The 14,256-nt window shown below is 43.7% G+C and overlaps 1 protein-coding gene across 1 annotated transcript; it reads right to left on the reverse strand.

Moving 5' to 3' along the window:
* Window positions 1-2,738: 2,738 nt before the first annotated feature.
* LOC125529381 (flavanone 3-dioxygenase 2) lies at window positions 2,739-9,422 on the reverse strand. The gene is made up of 4 exons (XM_048693795.2): window positions 9,168-9,422; window positions 8,632-8,879; window positions 3,360-3,687; window positions 2,739-3,270 (listed from the first exon to the last, which is right to left on the reverse strand). Exons 1-4 carry the CDS (start codon window positions 9,363-9,365, stop codon window positions 3,022-3,024), a joined length of 1,023 nt encoding a protein of 340 aa, XP_048549752.1. The 5' UTR covers window positions 9,366-9,422; the 3' UTR covers window positions 2,739-3,021.
* Window positions 9,423-14,256: the final 4,834 nt, after the last annotated feature.

Consider the following 14,256-nt stretch of genomic DNA (forward strand, 5'->3'; position numbering starts at 1 on the left):
CATCACAAGGTGCTGGATTGTTTGGGTATGATTTCATTCAGTTTGATTTTCCCAATTTGGATGCTCAACTTGGTTTGTATTTGACTAAATAAAAATTTCAATTTGAAAATCCTAGTCTAATATTTAAGAACCCTAAATAATTTAATACCTCAATTTGGTTTCTAAAACTTGATTTGAATTCTGAGAAGTGGCTTGACTATTTGAATTTCTATTTTATCTAAGTTCGACTTTCAATTTGAAATTTGAAACTCCTTGGTCAACATGATTTAAACCCCAAAGTTTAATTAAAATATTTATTTTATCCAAAATCACTTTTATAAAATATCCAGGGTTTCGTCATTACTAAACTAGTTTTTTTCATTCAAACCATGACCCAAATTTATTTTAAAGATATCTTATTAAGTGCCCTATTAATTTCAAACAAGTCTATAAATTATACTGGATTAATTTGGTTGTTAGCTAGGTTTTGATTCACTAAATACATTCAAATATATATGTGAAACTAGTGTTGTTAAGATTCTATCTAGAAACTATGTTATAAATATTTATAAATTTACCAACAGTGGACTAAATTAAACTACAATTCACTAGCTTCCAAATGCAAAAGAATCATCTGATTTGGTTTTGTATTTTAGAAGTTATGCCCATTTTAAGATTTAAAATATTCTATTTGAAATTCAAATTTGATTTTTTTTCAAATTTACTTTTCCTAAAATTATTCAGAAAGTACATCTCCTAAGGTTTTATTTGCAAAAGGAATCATTCAATTTGGACCTATGGATAAGTTGTTATGATAGTTAGAAGTTCCACAAACTTTTTTTTACAAACTACCTTTTCTTTTTAATTAAGCAAATTTGTTTTGGATAATGTTTTGGATAAGGTTGGATACGTGGTGCTCTTTGATTGGTTGATACCATTTAGGAAATAAAATTAAAATGCGTTCGTCCGATCTGTTTCTAGCGGCTTACAACTAACTTACCAAATCTTTTTAAGTGATCTATTCTAACGTGTTGGATTGAAATCGAACGGCCAGGATTAGATCGGAGCTCACCACGACGGCTAGGTTACCAGAGACTCGCGGGAAAACACGAACGTGGCGTCGTTGTGTTCGGGTGTCGATGACGACGGGGTTCTAGGGCGATGATGGGCATGGACGGCCTCATCGTGGCTCGAGAAAGTCGAAGGCGGCATCGGCTGGCCTCGAGGACGACAGAGACGATGGCTGCGGGATCATCAAAGTTCAGAGAGACAACAAGGGACTTCGGGCGTGATGTTGTGCTAAAAAACAAACGCGTTTGGACGTTGGCGTCGGCCAGTGAGATACACACAACCAAAATGAACACAATGGACATGGTTTGAGGCTCGGGGCTTACAGAGTTCGCCGGAGTTGAGCTCACAACAACAGCGAGCTTTGGGCTCTGGTGGTCTTGGCATTCCAGAGGGCTACAGGCGCGGCGATGATGTCCAGGAGGATCGCCATGGAGCGGCGGACCTCGTGGTGGCAGTGCGTGTTCGCGAGGGGCTCTGGCCTCATCAGAATCAAGCCGGCGATTGTTAGGTCAATGGCGGACGACCGGGGTGCGTTGCTGGCAGCCTGGCAGCACTCGGGCTCGATTGACCGGGGAGAAAAGGGGAGGGGGTCCGGGGGTATTTAACAGACATGGACGCGGAGGTTGGGAGCGGCCGTAGCGTGTGAACATACATACGTGCGCGAATGGGGTTCGAGTTCATGCGCGAGTACGTCGGCGACAGTTGCGCGAGGTAGGGGCGGAGCTGACGTGCGGGGTTCGCCTGGTGGAAAGAGAGAGAAGGAGAGCGGGAGAGAGCGTGCGGGGGCTGGGTTGGCTGGCTGGCTGGCTGGGCCGCAACTGGTTGACTACCTGGGCCTTGCCCCCTTTTCCTTTTTCTTTTATTCTTTTCGTTTCTGCTCTCTCTTATTTTAATTTCAATTTTCTTCAAAAGAACAACTTCTCCTAAAATCCTTTGGGAATATTTCTAATTGTCTGAACATTTTTCTAGAGGATTTTGACAAACTATTTTTGGCAATTACTAATGGGCCTATTTGCAAAGTATTTTCTTTTTATTCCTGTTTTTCTGTTTTCTTTCTTTTATCCAGGGTTTTACCCATAGTTTAAATGCCCAATATAAACTATTTTCAAACCCAGGTTCACACAAATAAAATGGGGAAAATATTAATCTAAGGAAATTCATTTCCTGCCCTTATGCAATTTCTGATTTTTTTTCTTTTGTGAAACTTTCATGGCCTCCAATTAAACTTGAAAGTGAAAGTGAATCAAAAGTTGGTCATGTTAGGAAAAAATTGCAAGGTAAATCATGAGTGCATATGCTTCTAGATTCAGAACCAAGATTTAGGGAAAAAAAATTGGGTTGTGACTAATGTTCACCCTTCACACGAGCTGATTCGATTGCTAACATCCCACCTCAACGCGCGGGGAATCATCTAGTGAAACACATGCTTGTAACGTTCGCACTGAGGTTATTTTTCTCTAGTTTTATGTGTTTAGGCTGGGTGGTACACGGTGTGCGGGCTTCATTCTCTCTTTTCTCTTCTCTTACCTTCTCACGTCAAAATAGGATTCTGATGATGGCAGGAAACACATTATAGCCTACTACTCCCTTCGTAAAGAAATATAAGAGCGTTTAGATCACTAAGTAGGGAGTACTTAATAGGGCTTCTTATGGTTGCTCTAACATTTTGGTTTAGTTAGCTCAGCTCCTCGACAGCAAATTTATTACACAGCGTTTCCTCTTGGACCAGTGTACCATAATTCTTTACAAGTAGGATCACAATTAATAAACAAAAACACACACACACACGCGTACTAGTATATAGGGAATACAATACAAGATGAACATCGATAGATACGTTGTGCTGAAGCAAAAACAAGTTCAAACAACTTGAGTAACCCCGCACATTGGGGGCATTTTTTATTTGAGTAATGCTGCGTCGTGGATGTCCACTGCACCCAACCGTAGATGAGGCAAGCTTGCGCACACGGATCACTTCTGACCCGTGAAGAGCTCCAGGCAGTGGTCCTGGTCCAGGTTCCTGCTCCAGAACTTCTTGTAGTACTCGTCGTAGGTGTAGCTGCGGTACACGGGCTCGTCCCCGTCGCCGATGAGCTTGTCCGCCGGGCCGATCACCGCGCTGTTGCACGGGCACAGGAAAGATGCCACCGACAGGCGCTCCCGCGCCGCATTGACCACCGCGCGGTGCCAGACGCTCTTGTACGCGCCGTTGCTCACTGCCTATAGATGCATAGTTTGCATCAGCTCGTCACAACTCACTACTGCATAAATTACTAGGAGTAGTTGCCAATGGCTCGTGGGAATTTTACCTGTAACTGGTCGCCTAGGTTGACGACGAGGGCGTTGGGCCGGGGGTCGACGGCGATCCACTGGGCGCCGTCCTTGAGGACCTGCAGGCCGGAGACGTGGGGGTCCATGAGGAGAATGGTGAGGGCGTTGGGGTCCGTGTGCTTGGGCAGGCCGTAGGTGAGGTCCGGCTCGGGGCACCGCGGGTAGTAGTTGACGGCCATGTGCTGCTCCTGCTCGCCCAGCACATTCTCGATGTAGTCCTCCTCGAGGCCCAGGCCCAGGGAGATCGCGCCCAGGAGTCGGAGGCCGAGCAGCCGGACTTCGCGGCAGTAGGTGCTGATGATCTCCCTGCATGACGAGAGAAAAGAGGTCATGCATGAGGTCAGTCTGTGGAAGTCGCCGGTTTGACCAATGACCCCAGATTCGAAGCAAGCGAAGTTGGGCATGCACTCCACTGTGGTCGGTATCAAGTACTATTTCTTCCATATTCTTTCCGCTCGCCGCGGCAAACTTGGGATAGAAGTCTATTGAGATCAGCATGTCTCTATGTTTATCTGTCTTCACTTGGTCAATGATGATGATGGGTGAACGAACATTCATATATCCCCCTGACCCCTCAAAAAAAAAAAAACAGGAACATGCATATCAGCAAACCTACGCTCTGCGTAAGATCTTTTCTGTCATCCTCATCCGAATTTGGTGTCTCAAAGGTTTGTTGCACGTGCGAAACGCTAGACATTTCGAGACATAAAAAGAAGTTCGCTAGCTAGGAGATAGACATTGCAAAAGTGATGCATGTAACCGGTTAAGCGATATGTAGTAGCACAGTAGCAGCATGGTGCGAGGACAAAACTGTGAAGTGACAAAAGGTATAAAAAAGCAAACCCTAGGAAGGGTGTGGAGTTTATCCGACACATGGGGAGAGAAAGCTCGAAGTGAGCACCGCACTTCTGTAAAACGACAGTGCCTAGACCGCACCACCACCACGTGCTCATTCCGCTCGATCGCATAGTGCACCCATCACTTATCGGGTATCAATGATCACTAGGGAGAATTGGACGGAATTGGACGCAGAAAGCACCGTCCGCAGTGCTCGATCGTATGGCCGGCCACACTGCCTATCATCTACGTACACCACAACACATTATGTTGTGGGCCTGGCATTTTCTGGTCAACGCACATACACCATGCATTTCTATCGGTGTGCCTGACCATTTGGTGTGAACGGTGAAGTCCCAGTGCCCCAAGGCTGAGAGGATTTGATAGCTAGTGCTCGTGCCTGGCCAGGACATTGTCAGAAAAAGACTGATGCTGGCACACCGGCGGGTGCGATAATGCAAGGATTCGTCGTCTTGCCAATGTGAATTTAGAGCAACTACGGTCCGGCGCCTCAAACCCATTGTACGTCCGGCGGGCGTCTCGGTGGTCAGTGACCGATAAAAAAATTCTATCTAAACAGGCGTCTTAAACAGAACTCAAACGTCCAACCTGATCGGCATCCCTCATCAACCCGTATATAAGACACATATGGGAAGGCCTGAGCGCGTCTGTCACGTCGGGCTGACAGTCCGACCCTCACAAAAAGTGAGCGGAATTCCCCTCTGATCTACCTCTTTACAATTGCTTCTCAGCATTAAACGTCTACAGCTCTGCCACTGCCCTTGCATCAGAGTGCACTTTGCCCGTTCGAAACATTGTGATTTAAAAAGAGTCGTGTAACCATCAATGTTTAGTTATTAAAGGATTTAGACCATGACTATTAATCTTCTCTGTGATAAGCCGAGAAGATTAATTGTGACAATCTATATCCTTAACAAAGAGTGTAATGATGCCCGAAGCTTATCGCTTCTAGACGATCCGGCTATTTAACACATTCCACTCGCTTGTCACGCGGCGAGGTGTGACGAAACATCCGAAACCCGTCTGTCCAATATACATATGTGAAAATCTGAAATATGAGCATATATTTGGTGTTTAATCAACAGCCCCGACTAAACATCCAAAATCATCGATGTGCATGTGTTTGCATGTATTAGCTGTTTTTAAAATAGGGTTTGTGGTTGTAAATGGCAAAATTTGAAACCCATCTAGTCACTGTCCACGGATGTTTAAGGACCTAAATTTGCAGGCTGCGGCTGTAGATGCTCTTACTATGCACATGCTCTTAATGTGCAATCTGGAAGTTGCTAGTTCTAGATAGGATTCTAGAGTTGCTATCCACATATCTAGTCCTATCCCATATCTAGTGCTATATATAGAGCAGGAGGACATGGTACCCAGACGGTGACCTGTGAGATGAGATTTGTTCATGATATGGATTTCGTCCTTTCTATGTTCCGGTGCACATATGGAATAATGGTCACAGAAAGTTAAATCTCTAATTTCTAAAATTGTTTTGGGTGCTTCCGGTTCATTCAGGCCTGTTCTTGAGCGTTGGTAGGTGCGTACATCCATTTTTTGGATGCACCAGTTCTTCTAGCTTCTTCGACACACGTTGTTTTTTTCTCCAAGGATAATATTGTTTTTATTTGATTGGCTGCTAGCTAGGGAGTGTGTCTTCAGGAAAAAGTATCACAATATATGATTCGGCAAGTGCTCAGGGTTTTGTACCACATTTTTTTTAGAATGTTCCCCTCTATAAAATATAAAATCTATCTGCTTGCCACCGCTCAAAACCATCCACATAGCAAAGCGTATGATGAGCTGTTTTAGACGCACCACCTCTTGATACCTCTCAAAATATAAGTTGGAGATCTTTGACCTGCAGTATAGCTGGTTGCAATATTCTCTGCGATATACACTTTCCTTAATTAACCACAGCTGCCACGCCTCACCAAATATGGAAATATAATTAACGTTTGGTTATTTCCTGTCTTTTGCCCCAACTATAATTATGTCCGATCGATTATCTGTACATACGCGTTCATGAATTCATGCAGACGCAAGGATGATGCGTACTAGTAAATATAGTCATTATATGATTTTTGTATAAAGGATTGATGAAAAAAGAATCCCTGCCAATTTGTTGTGATAGTGCAACATAGAATCATGTCATAAGTTTTTCTTGACATGGTTGTCAGCATTTGGCTTGATCATTGTCATGTTACGCTGTATAATCAGTGGTGGACCTATGATCCTAATAACATTTTTTTAATAACATGGGGCCACTGTTTACCTAAACAATGTATAAATAACATAACTGGAATACATTGTTACAATTGCTTTTTAATTATGCTAAAATAGTATTGAGCTAAAAAACCTCATAAATCAAACTAATAGCGCCCCCCCCCCCCACAAAAAAATCTATATCTACAATTGTTTTTAATTATACATAAATAGTATAATTTAGCTAAACTAATTTGGGACTAATTTTTTGTTTATTATCATACGCTCTATATTATTATTATTATTATTATTATTATTATTATTATTATTATTATTATTATTATATGCTATTCCCTCCTTTTAGGTTTACAGTCCGCACATATTTGAAGAAAATAATCAATCAACAAAATAATAGTTTTATCGTACGGAACTTATATTGCTGCATTATTCAAAGGAAGTATCAAATTTCGTAACTTTTGTGGTATATAACTTGTATTTTGTTGAAATAAGTGTATCATTTCAAAAAAAAATCATGTGGGCGTTGTGAACCTGAGATGAGAGAGTATTATTTTTGTTCATGTCGAATATCTCATTGTTAATGAAATAAAACACTTTCACAGAAAATGAACCAAAACAAATATATTTTTCACCCATCTCACATGTTCAGAAAAAGGTATTCCCTCTGGTGCACAAAATATGTAAGTTTTGTTTTCTACAAGCCTCCAGTCAAACTTTCTAAAACTTTGATTGGCAATATTGCCTCTCTTTTTACATGTAGGCAATATTGCTTTAGATATTTGGATCCGGTACATGAAAAATCATGGATAGATTCGTCTACATAAGTATTCGAACAATATATTTTTTGGATTTTAATTTTATACATAGTATATATAAAAAATAATGATGAAAGTTGCATCTCGAAGACCGCATCTATGTCAAAAGGTCATTTGTTTGTGAACTCGAGGGAGCAGCGGTTGGCGCCATCAAATATGCATTTACTTGTGTCTGATATTTCATAGGCTTGTTGGAAATAGATGTTGATTCGGGTGACCCCGTAGTCTTTGTTCTCAGTTCTTGCTATCTTCTGGCAGGAGGAGCACGCCATGCCCTGGAACGAGGGGACGGTCTCCACTGCGAATTGACCCTGTCCGGAGATGGTTTGGTGTGTTTGGTATTACGGTGTCCGGTGTTTTTTTCAAGGTGATGTGGTTTCGGTCCTGTTTGATAGTCTTGGTTGTCTCTTGTTAGGTGTAGTGTCTCCTGTTTTCACGCTCGGTGTTTAGTTGGTAGAACTTGTGTTACTTGCTCGGTTGTCATTTTATTTTATTTTTGACCTGCTTGTTTGAGCATTTTCTCACTAGCTAGTTTGTATCGGTTCGACCATGTGGGCTTTATTACATGTAAAACTGACGGAACGTTTTGAGAAATACAAGAGGATGTTTTTTACCGGATTTTTTTTGCGAAAAGGGGGTTCGCCCCAGTCTCTGCATCAGAACGAATGCATACGGCCAAATGTTTTTTACCGGATGACTATGTGCAATCAATTGATAACTAATTATTTTTATAGACAACGTCAGGCAAAACTGCAACATGCACAAAATGTTGGTCCAAAATAAGCCATGTTGCTCCATTTTTAGATGGTTTTCTGAGTTTAGTTAGGGTTTGTGTCATGCTCAAGAAGACGAGGCGGCGGCGACTTCTTGAAGATGGAATAAGGTCCTCCCCGTCTAGCCCCCCGTCCCGGTAATGTTTCAAGCATCATCAAAAGGCGTGTGGAGGTTTGTTTCCGGCGGATCTCGTGGGATCCGGTCGGCGTTTGTCTTCGGTGGATCCGACTGGATCTAGTCTTTGTTCATCCACGTCTGTGTGTCTGCAGGTTGGATCCTTCCGGTCTATGCTTCTCTTCATCGGCGACGGTTGCTATTCTGCTGCGCTGGTCCTATGGGGTCTTAGCACGACGAATTTTCGACTGTCTACTACAACCATGTTTGCCCGGCTCTGACGAGGGAGGGGCGATGACGGCGGCGCGCCTTCGGCTCGCTCCAGTGCTTGTAGTCGTCACTAGGTGGTTTACGGACCTGAATGTAATTTTTACTTCTAGTGTTCTTTGTACTACCTTGATAGTTGATGAATAGATCGAAAGTTTTCTCGCAAAAAAAATATAGACTAAGAGTTGCTAGTGCTTACTTGAACGTTTCAGGATTGGATGGCCAGTCGGGCACGAACTCCTCCAACGGGTGGCAATGAAGGCGCAGATAGTCCCGCCAGTTGTGCACTGTCTCCTTGCGGACGTTGAAGCTTGTAGAAAGCCTTATCTTTTTGGATGGCTCATCAGAATAGAGCTTGGCCTTCTCTTCCGGCGGGAGCCGGAAAAACTCAAGCCCCACAGCCATCACCTTCTCCAGCAGCTCCTCTGATATCCCATGGTTTATGATCTAAAAGAAATTGGCAAACCCAAGCTGGTTAAAATGTTATACTTATGGCCGGCGAATAGCCGTCTACGTCGATCAGAGAGGGCATGGGAGCACCCGGGGCTAGCTCCGACGTTCTAAATCCGCATCTGCTTGTCTGAAGAATGAAGCAATGCGGCTGAAGCAAGCCGTGAAGGCTTGGAAAAGTAATCTAGCTAGCTAGCCGCCGTGTTTGAGGCTTAACTGAGGCTAACATGCGTAGTGCGAACTGTAGAACAGAACCAAGGGCATGCACGTGGTGAAAAGGCGGACCTGGAAGAAGCCGTAGGTGCGGCAAGCCTGGTCGATCTCAGCGATGACGCGATGCTTGTCCGGCGAGGCGAGGTCGATGAGGGGGATGTTGCTGTCAGTCACAACATCGGCGAGCTGCGGCCGGTCGTTCTCGGGCCGCGTGTAACCCTCCGGAAGGGTATCGCGGTGCGCGACGGTGGACAGAAGCTGGTTCGCCATTTGGGGCCTAGCCGAGGCTCAGTCTCGCGCGGCGGTAGAAGAAGGGGGATGAGCGAGGGGGATCGCCATATATCGAGAGTACCCGAAGACTCGGTGAGGCCGGCGATGGCACGCGTCTACGCGTTGACGCGCGCAGTGGACCGGGATGGTATCTCGGAGCTCCACCAAGCGGCACGTTGATATCCGGCCTGGCCCACTGGCCCATGTACATACAAATAGGCCCATCCAATCAACCAGGTTACCTCCCTAGAGATTTTATTTGTCATGCAATGTACGTATATGAGCTGTGGAATATGCCGCATATATAACGAAGGGGGGCCGGCAACCATGGGACATGACACGCATTCACGGTAGAGCTGTTTCTTTGTCGTCCAACTTTTAAAAGGGAGACGTACACTTTGTAGATGTGACGGGACTCGTGGCACGTCAGCAACTCAAAGAGCTTTTCCAAGAGTGGCGATCTATTGATGATGCATGCAACTCAAAGGACTAGCTTATTGCGGCATACTGGCATGGATACCCATGCGATTACCACATCAGCGATGAACAATATTTGTATCTAATCTAAGTGAACGTGCGGGATGAACTCGACGATCAAATTAAGGGTATGCTGATCATCTAAGCTGGAGTTTTTGTTAACAATATCTTGTGGTTTTGCATGTCTACTGGGCTAGGACTATTTCTTTTTAATTTTGTAACAGGGTCATGCAAATCTACTCAGAGTTGTTCTTTCTGATCGTGCGCGGCATGAATCCTTAATATGATTGCTGTTGAAGTTCATCAATGTAAGCTTTACACGCGTGATTATTTGTAGCTTGCTAAGCGTGTCAGCCTAGGATCCGTGTAGTGATGGAATTTTTTCCTTTCGGAACACATGTAGTGATGGAGTTGTATGTAAGCATTTGCTACAGCTCACGCGAGTGAGATTTCAAATATCGCGGTTGAGTTTTCAACCGTGCATGTGATATTGAATATTTGAGCAATTTTTCATTAAGTTTAATCAAGAAAAATGGTAGATAAACATAGAAAAGTGGTGTAAGTATTCATGCAATTGGGTACATAATAGGCAAACATTATATCCACATCGGTACATAAAAGCAGTAGACCGGACACACATCCTAACAGAAGAGAGAAGACGACACACGGTGCGGTGGAAAAAGATGTAGGTGCACCATTCATCATGTCGCCGAGGGGGTAGTTGACGTCGGGGAAGAAGTCATCTTCCAGGAAGTCATCGTGCTCAGTCATGATGGTGGAAGATCCAACAGTCATGCTAGATTGCTCCCCAAAAACCCAATTGCATCGATTCGTCTTTCAATTTCTTTTCCCCGCGTGACGAAAATTAAGGCAGCATGCACACGTTGCATACGTCCTAGCGCGTCTCGATCACAAAACATTGAGGCCAGGCTAACGGCGAAGGAGGAGATAACGTGTATGTGCTCTCTTCTCAAACTCTTAGTGGTGAGTAGAACAACCCACCTTATAAGTTTTTCTCCCACATTCTAACGTGTATGCCACTAGTAGAAAAACCCCCATTCGTCCCGGTTGATAAGGACGTTTTGTCCCGATTTGTGAACCAGGACTAAAGGGCCATTACTAATGCCCTAACCCTTTAGTCCCGGTTCTTACACGAACCGAGACAGATGGGCCTCCACGTGGCCCGTGCGCCGAGCCCAGGCAGGAGGGCCTTTGGTCCCGGTTGGTGGCACCAACCGGGACCAATAGGCATCCACGCGTCAGCATTTCAGGGGCTGGGTTTTTTTTGAAGGGGGGGGAGGGTTGGGGGTTTTGGGGGTTTAATTTAGATGTTTCATATATTGTGTTAGCTAGCTAATTAATAGAGAGAAGTGTCCTCTCTTATGTCCTTGCTTGGACGACGCTATATATACGTATATATAGAGAGGACTAGACACGCTAGCTAGTAAGCAAATAAAGGAAACAGAAGATCGTCATGAACATATGCATACAGAGAGAAGTGATATCGACCACCTCTCCTTCTCCGAGAGATTGGTCGAACAACAAGTTCTCGTATATCTATCCGACACTATTGGCTACATATATACAATAATTATCTCTTACAATATAATCTCCTAATTATATATGAACACAGGGTCCACATAGTATTCTTCGTCTTCAGCGATCACGTGATCAAGGAAGAATGCCGCCAATTCCTCTCGAATTGCTCGCATACGATCTGGTGCTAGGAGTTCATCCCGCATCCGAAACATCTAATTTGAACAAGGGGGTCAATATATATATATATATATATATATATATATATATATATATGAATAAATGAAACTCAACACAAATGATGGTAATAAAATAAAATTGTGAATATTATTGCTTACGCACTTCATATTGTTTGTCACAGTACCCTCATTCACAGGCCGTGTGGCGGATGGACTCGCAAACGTAGTATCCACAGCAATCATTTCCTTGTTCCTGCCACAAGCACTTTACAAGAAATAGAGGTCAATCAAACTGATAAGCAAGCATGCCAAATGATATTGATGAAACTAGCGCTTGAATCACTAGGAGATGCGCGGAACATGTTACTATAGTACTTACTTTCGGGTGTCTAAATTGCAGCTTCTTCAGCAGTCCCGGAGCTTTTTTTTGTGAATTTTCTCCAAACCCTGCCAGACAAAGAAAACAATTACTTGATATATCAGGAAATGAACAAAGTTGTTGATATGGTGGATAATGATCGATTTAACTTACTCCTCGAGCATTTGAGTCATGTCCGCATACTCCTGGGGATCTTTTCGTCTCGAGTCTAAGACGGTTACTAGTCCCTGCTCAAGCTTAATCTCTAGGAGAATATAGTGGAACCTGCGCACGCATGCATAACTCATCAATTACATTACTATAACCTGGACTAATAAGGGAAACCGAATATGCACAATACAGTAACACTCACTTGAAGTTGTAAGGAAAGTGTATTATATCTTTGTTTTCATTTATTACCAACGATCGTAGCAAGTTGGCCTCGGTATCTTTGGCACGATATTTAACCCCAGTTGCATCTATGAGATTTGTGTTAATGAACCCAATATCACCGATTTGTCTTTTCTTCAATTCGGCGATCTTCAATCTGCATAATATAGTGAGGATAACTATAAGAAAGAATTCCTTATTTAACACTATCTTAAATTTCGTTTCCTTATTTAACACTGAAAAACTTTTTCTTCCCTATTTAACAGCGAGTCTAAATTTTATGTCTTTTATGACACTTTTGTCCATTTTAAGTCTAAATAAGACCGGAAAAGACTCTTTTGTCCTTCATGTGATATGTGTGTGCGTGGGGCAGTAGCACACACGCAACATCAGTGCGAGGGAGTAGCACACACATAGCAACACACACGCACGTGCACGCACACAACAACACACACACAGGCAGGGGCGAAGCCAGCAATGTGGCAAGATTTGGTGCCCGCCATACCTAATATTTGGTGCACATACTTAGTTGTATGATATACTAGCTAGCATACTCCTGTATAGTACGTGTTTGGTTTTAGCTTAGCCGTGCGTCCGTGCCGGCCCTGCTGGTCTGATTGCTGATAGATAATGGATAATGGCTAATGGGCCGTGCTCCTTGATCAACATGTGCCTTCAGTGCACTCCACACGTTTCCCCTTTAAAAAGAGTACACGCAGTTTGATCGTATTTGTTGAACACAAAGTTATATGTACTATTCTAGCGAGCTCTTGCATAATTATATTATATATGATTTTGCCCTTCATAAACTCTGCCACACATGAAAAATATTTCTGTCCTCGTCACTGCACGCTCGTATCACACACACACGCACGCAGCACGGATGCATGCAGCAGCATGCGCGTGCGCACACACACATGCACGTACACACCCACTAGCAAACACACACGTACACATGCAGTAGCAAACACACGCGCACACACACAGACACTCAGCAGTAGCACGCACGTACGCGCGCGCACACGCAACAGCACATACACGCGCACACAAACATACTACTTGAGGGCAAAGGGGTCTTTTCAGGTGTCATTTTGGCTCAAAATGAAACGAAGTGTTATAAAAGGCATAAAATTTAGACTCGTTGTTAGATAGGGAAGAAATTATTTCTGAATGTCAAATAGGGCATAAAATTTAGGCACGGTGTTAAATAAGGAATTCTCTCTAACTATAAATACATGCAATGAAAGAGCTGACCTATATAGAGAGACCTAAGGACAGAAATAGTACTACTTACAGACAGTAGCAAGTGACCGTTGCTTTATCGAGGGCCTTTTGATTGAAAAACTGGAAGAACTCCTCAAATAGAACATTCAACAGTTCAATTCCAACGAGGTCATGCTCCTCTCTAACTTTCAGTGTCAAAGTATTCCTCCCCCCAGACTCTCTGCAGATTTTCATGTACCAATCATGAAATCTTCACATCATCATTGTTAGAGATCTTTCATCTTTGACGAGAGGCTTCCCGTACTCGTATTTGTGTTCCTCCACATCCAAGAACTCATAATGTACATTGTTGGCCAGGTAATCTCCAAGATTGCTATAACCGGGCACCATCCTTGGATCATTAGTAGGCACCTTGAGCGGGGGGGGGGGGGGGGGCACAATTGGTTCGCTTGTTCGCCGAGCTGGGGAATTTTTCTCCCAGCTCGTTGTTCTTTTAACCTTTGATCACTGACAGAACTTCCCAACCGCTCCGCTTCGACAAATGACTTTGCAATAATGCGGTCATAGTTGCCTTTCGGCGGAGACTTTGTTGGTTTTTTCAGGGCAGCCAGAGTGCGCTTCGCTTTCACCGGATCTACCTTGTCCTCCGGACGTGGATTTTTCTTTGCTTTCACCCCTTTAAAGAAGTTCCTCACTTCGGCTCGCGCGATCTTGGCGTTCTCCTCTG

This window comes from Triticum urartu, chromosome 2A (assembly GCF_056163025.1).
Source record: "Triticum urartu cultivar PI428250 chromosome 2A, HENAU_Tu73, whole genome shotgun sequence".
NCBI classification, from domain to species: domain Eukaryota; kingdom Viridiplantae; phylum Streptophyta; class Magnoliopsida; order Poales; family Poaceae; genus Triticum; species Triticum urartu.

Coding starts and splice junctions, on each gene's coding strand:
- LOC125529381 (XM_048693795.2), bottom strand. CDS start 9,365: ATGGCGAACCAGCTTCTGTCCACCGTCGCGCACCGCGATACCCTTCCG. Junction 8,880..9,167: donor GCACCTACGGCTTCTTCCAG/GTCCGCCTTTTC, acceptor AATTTCTTTTAG/ATCATAAACCATGGGATATC. Junction 3,688..8,631: donor TCCAATCCTGAAACGTTCAA/GTAAGCACTAGC, acceptor CTCGTCATGCAG/GGAGATCATCAGCACCTACT.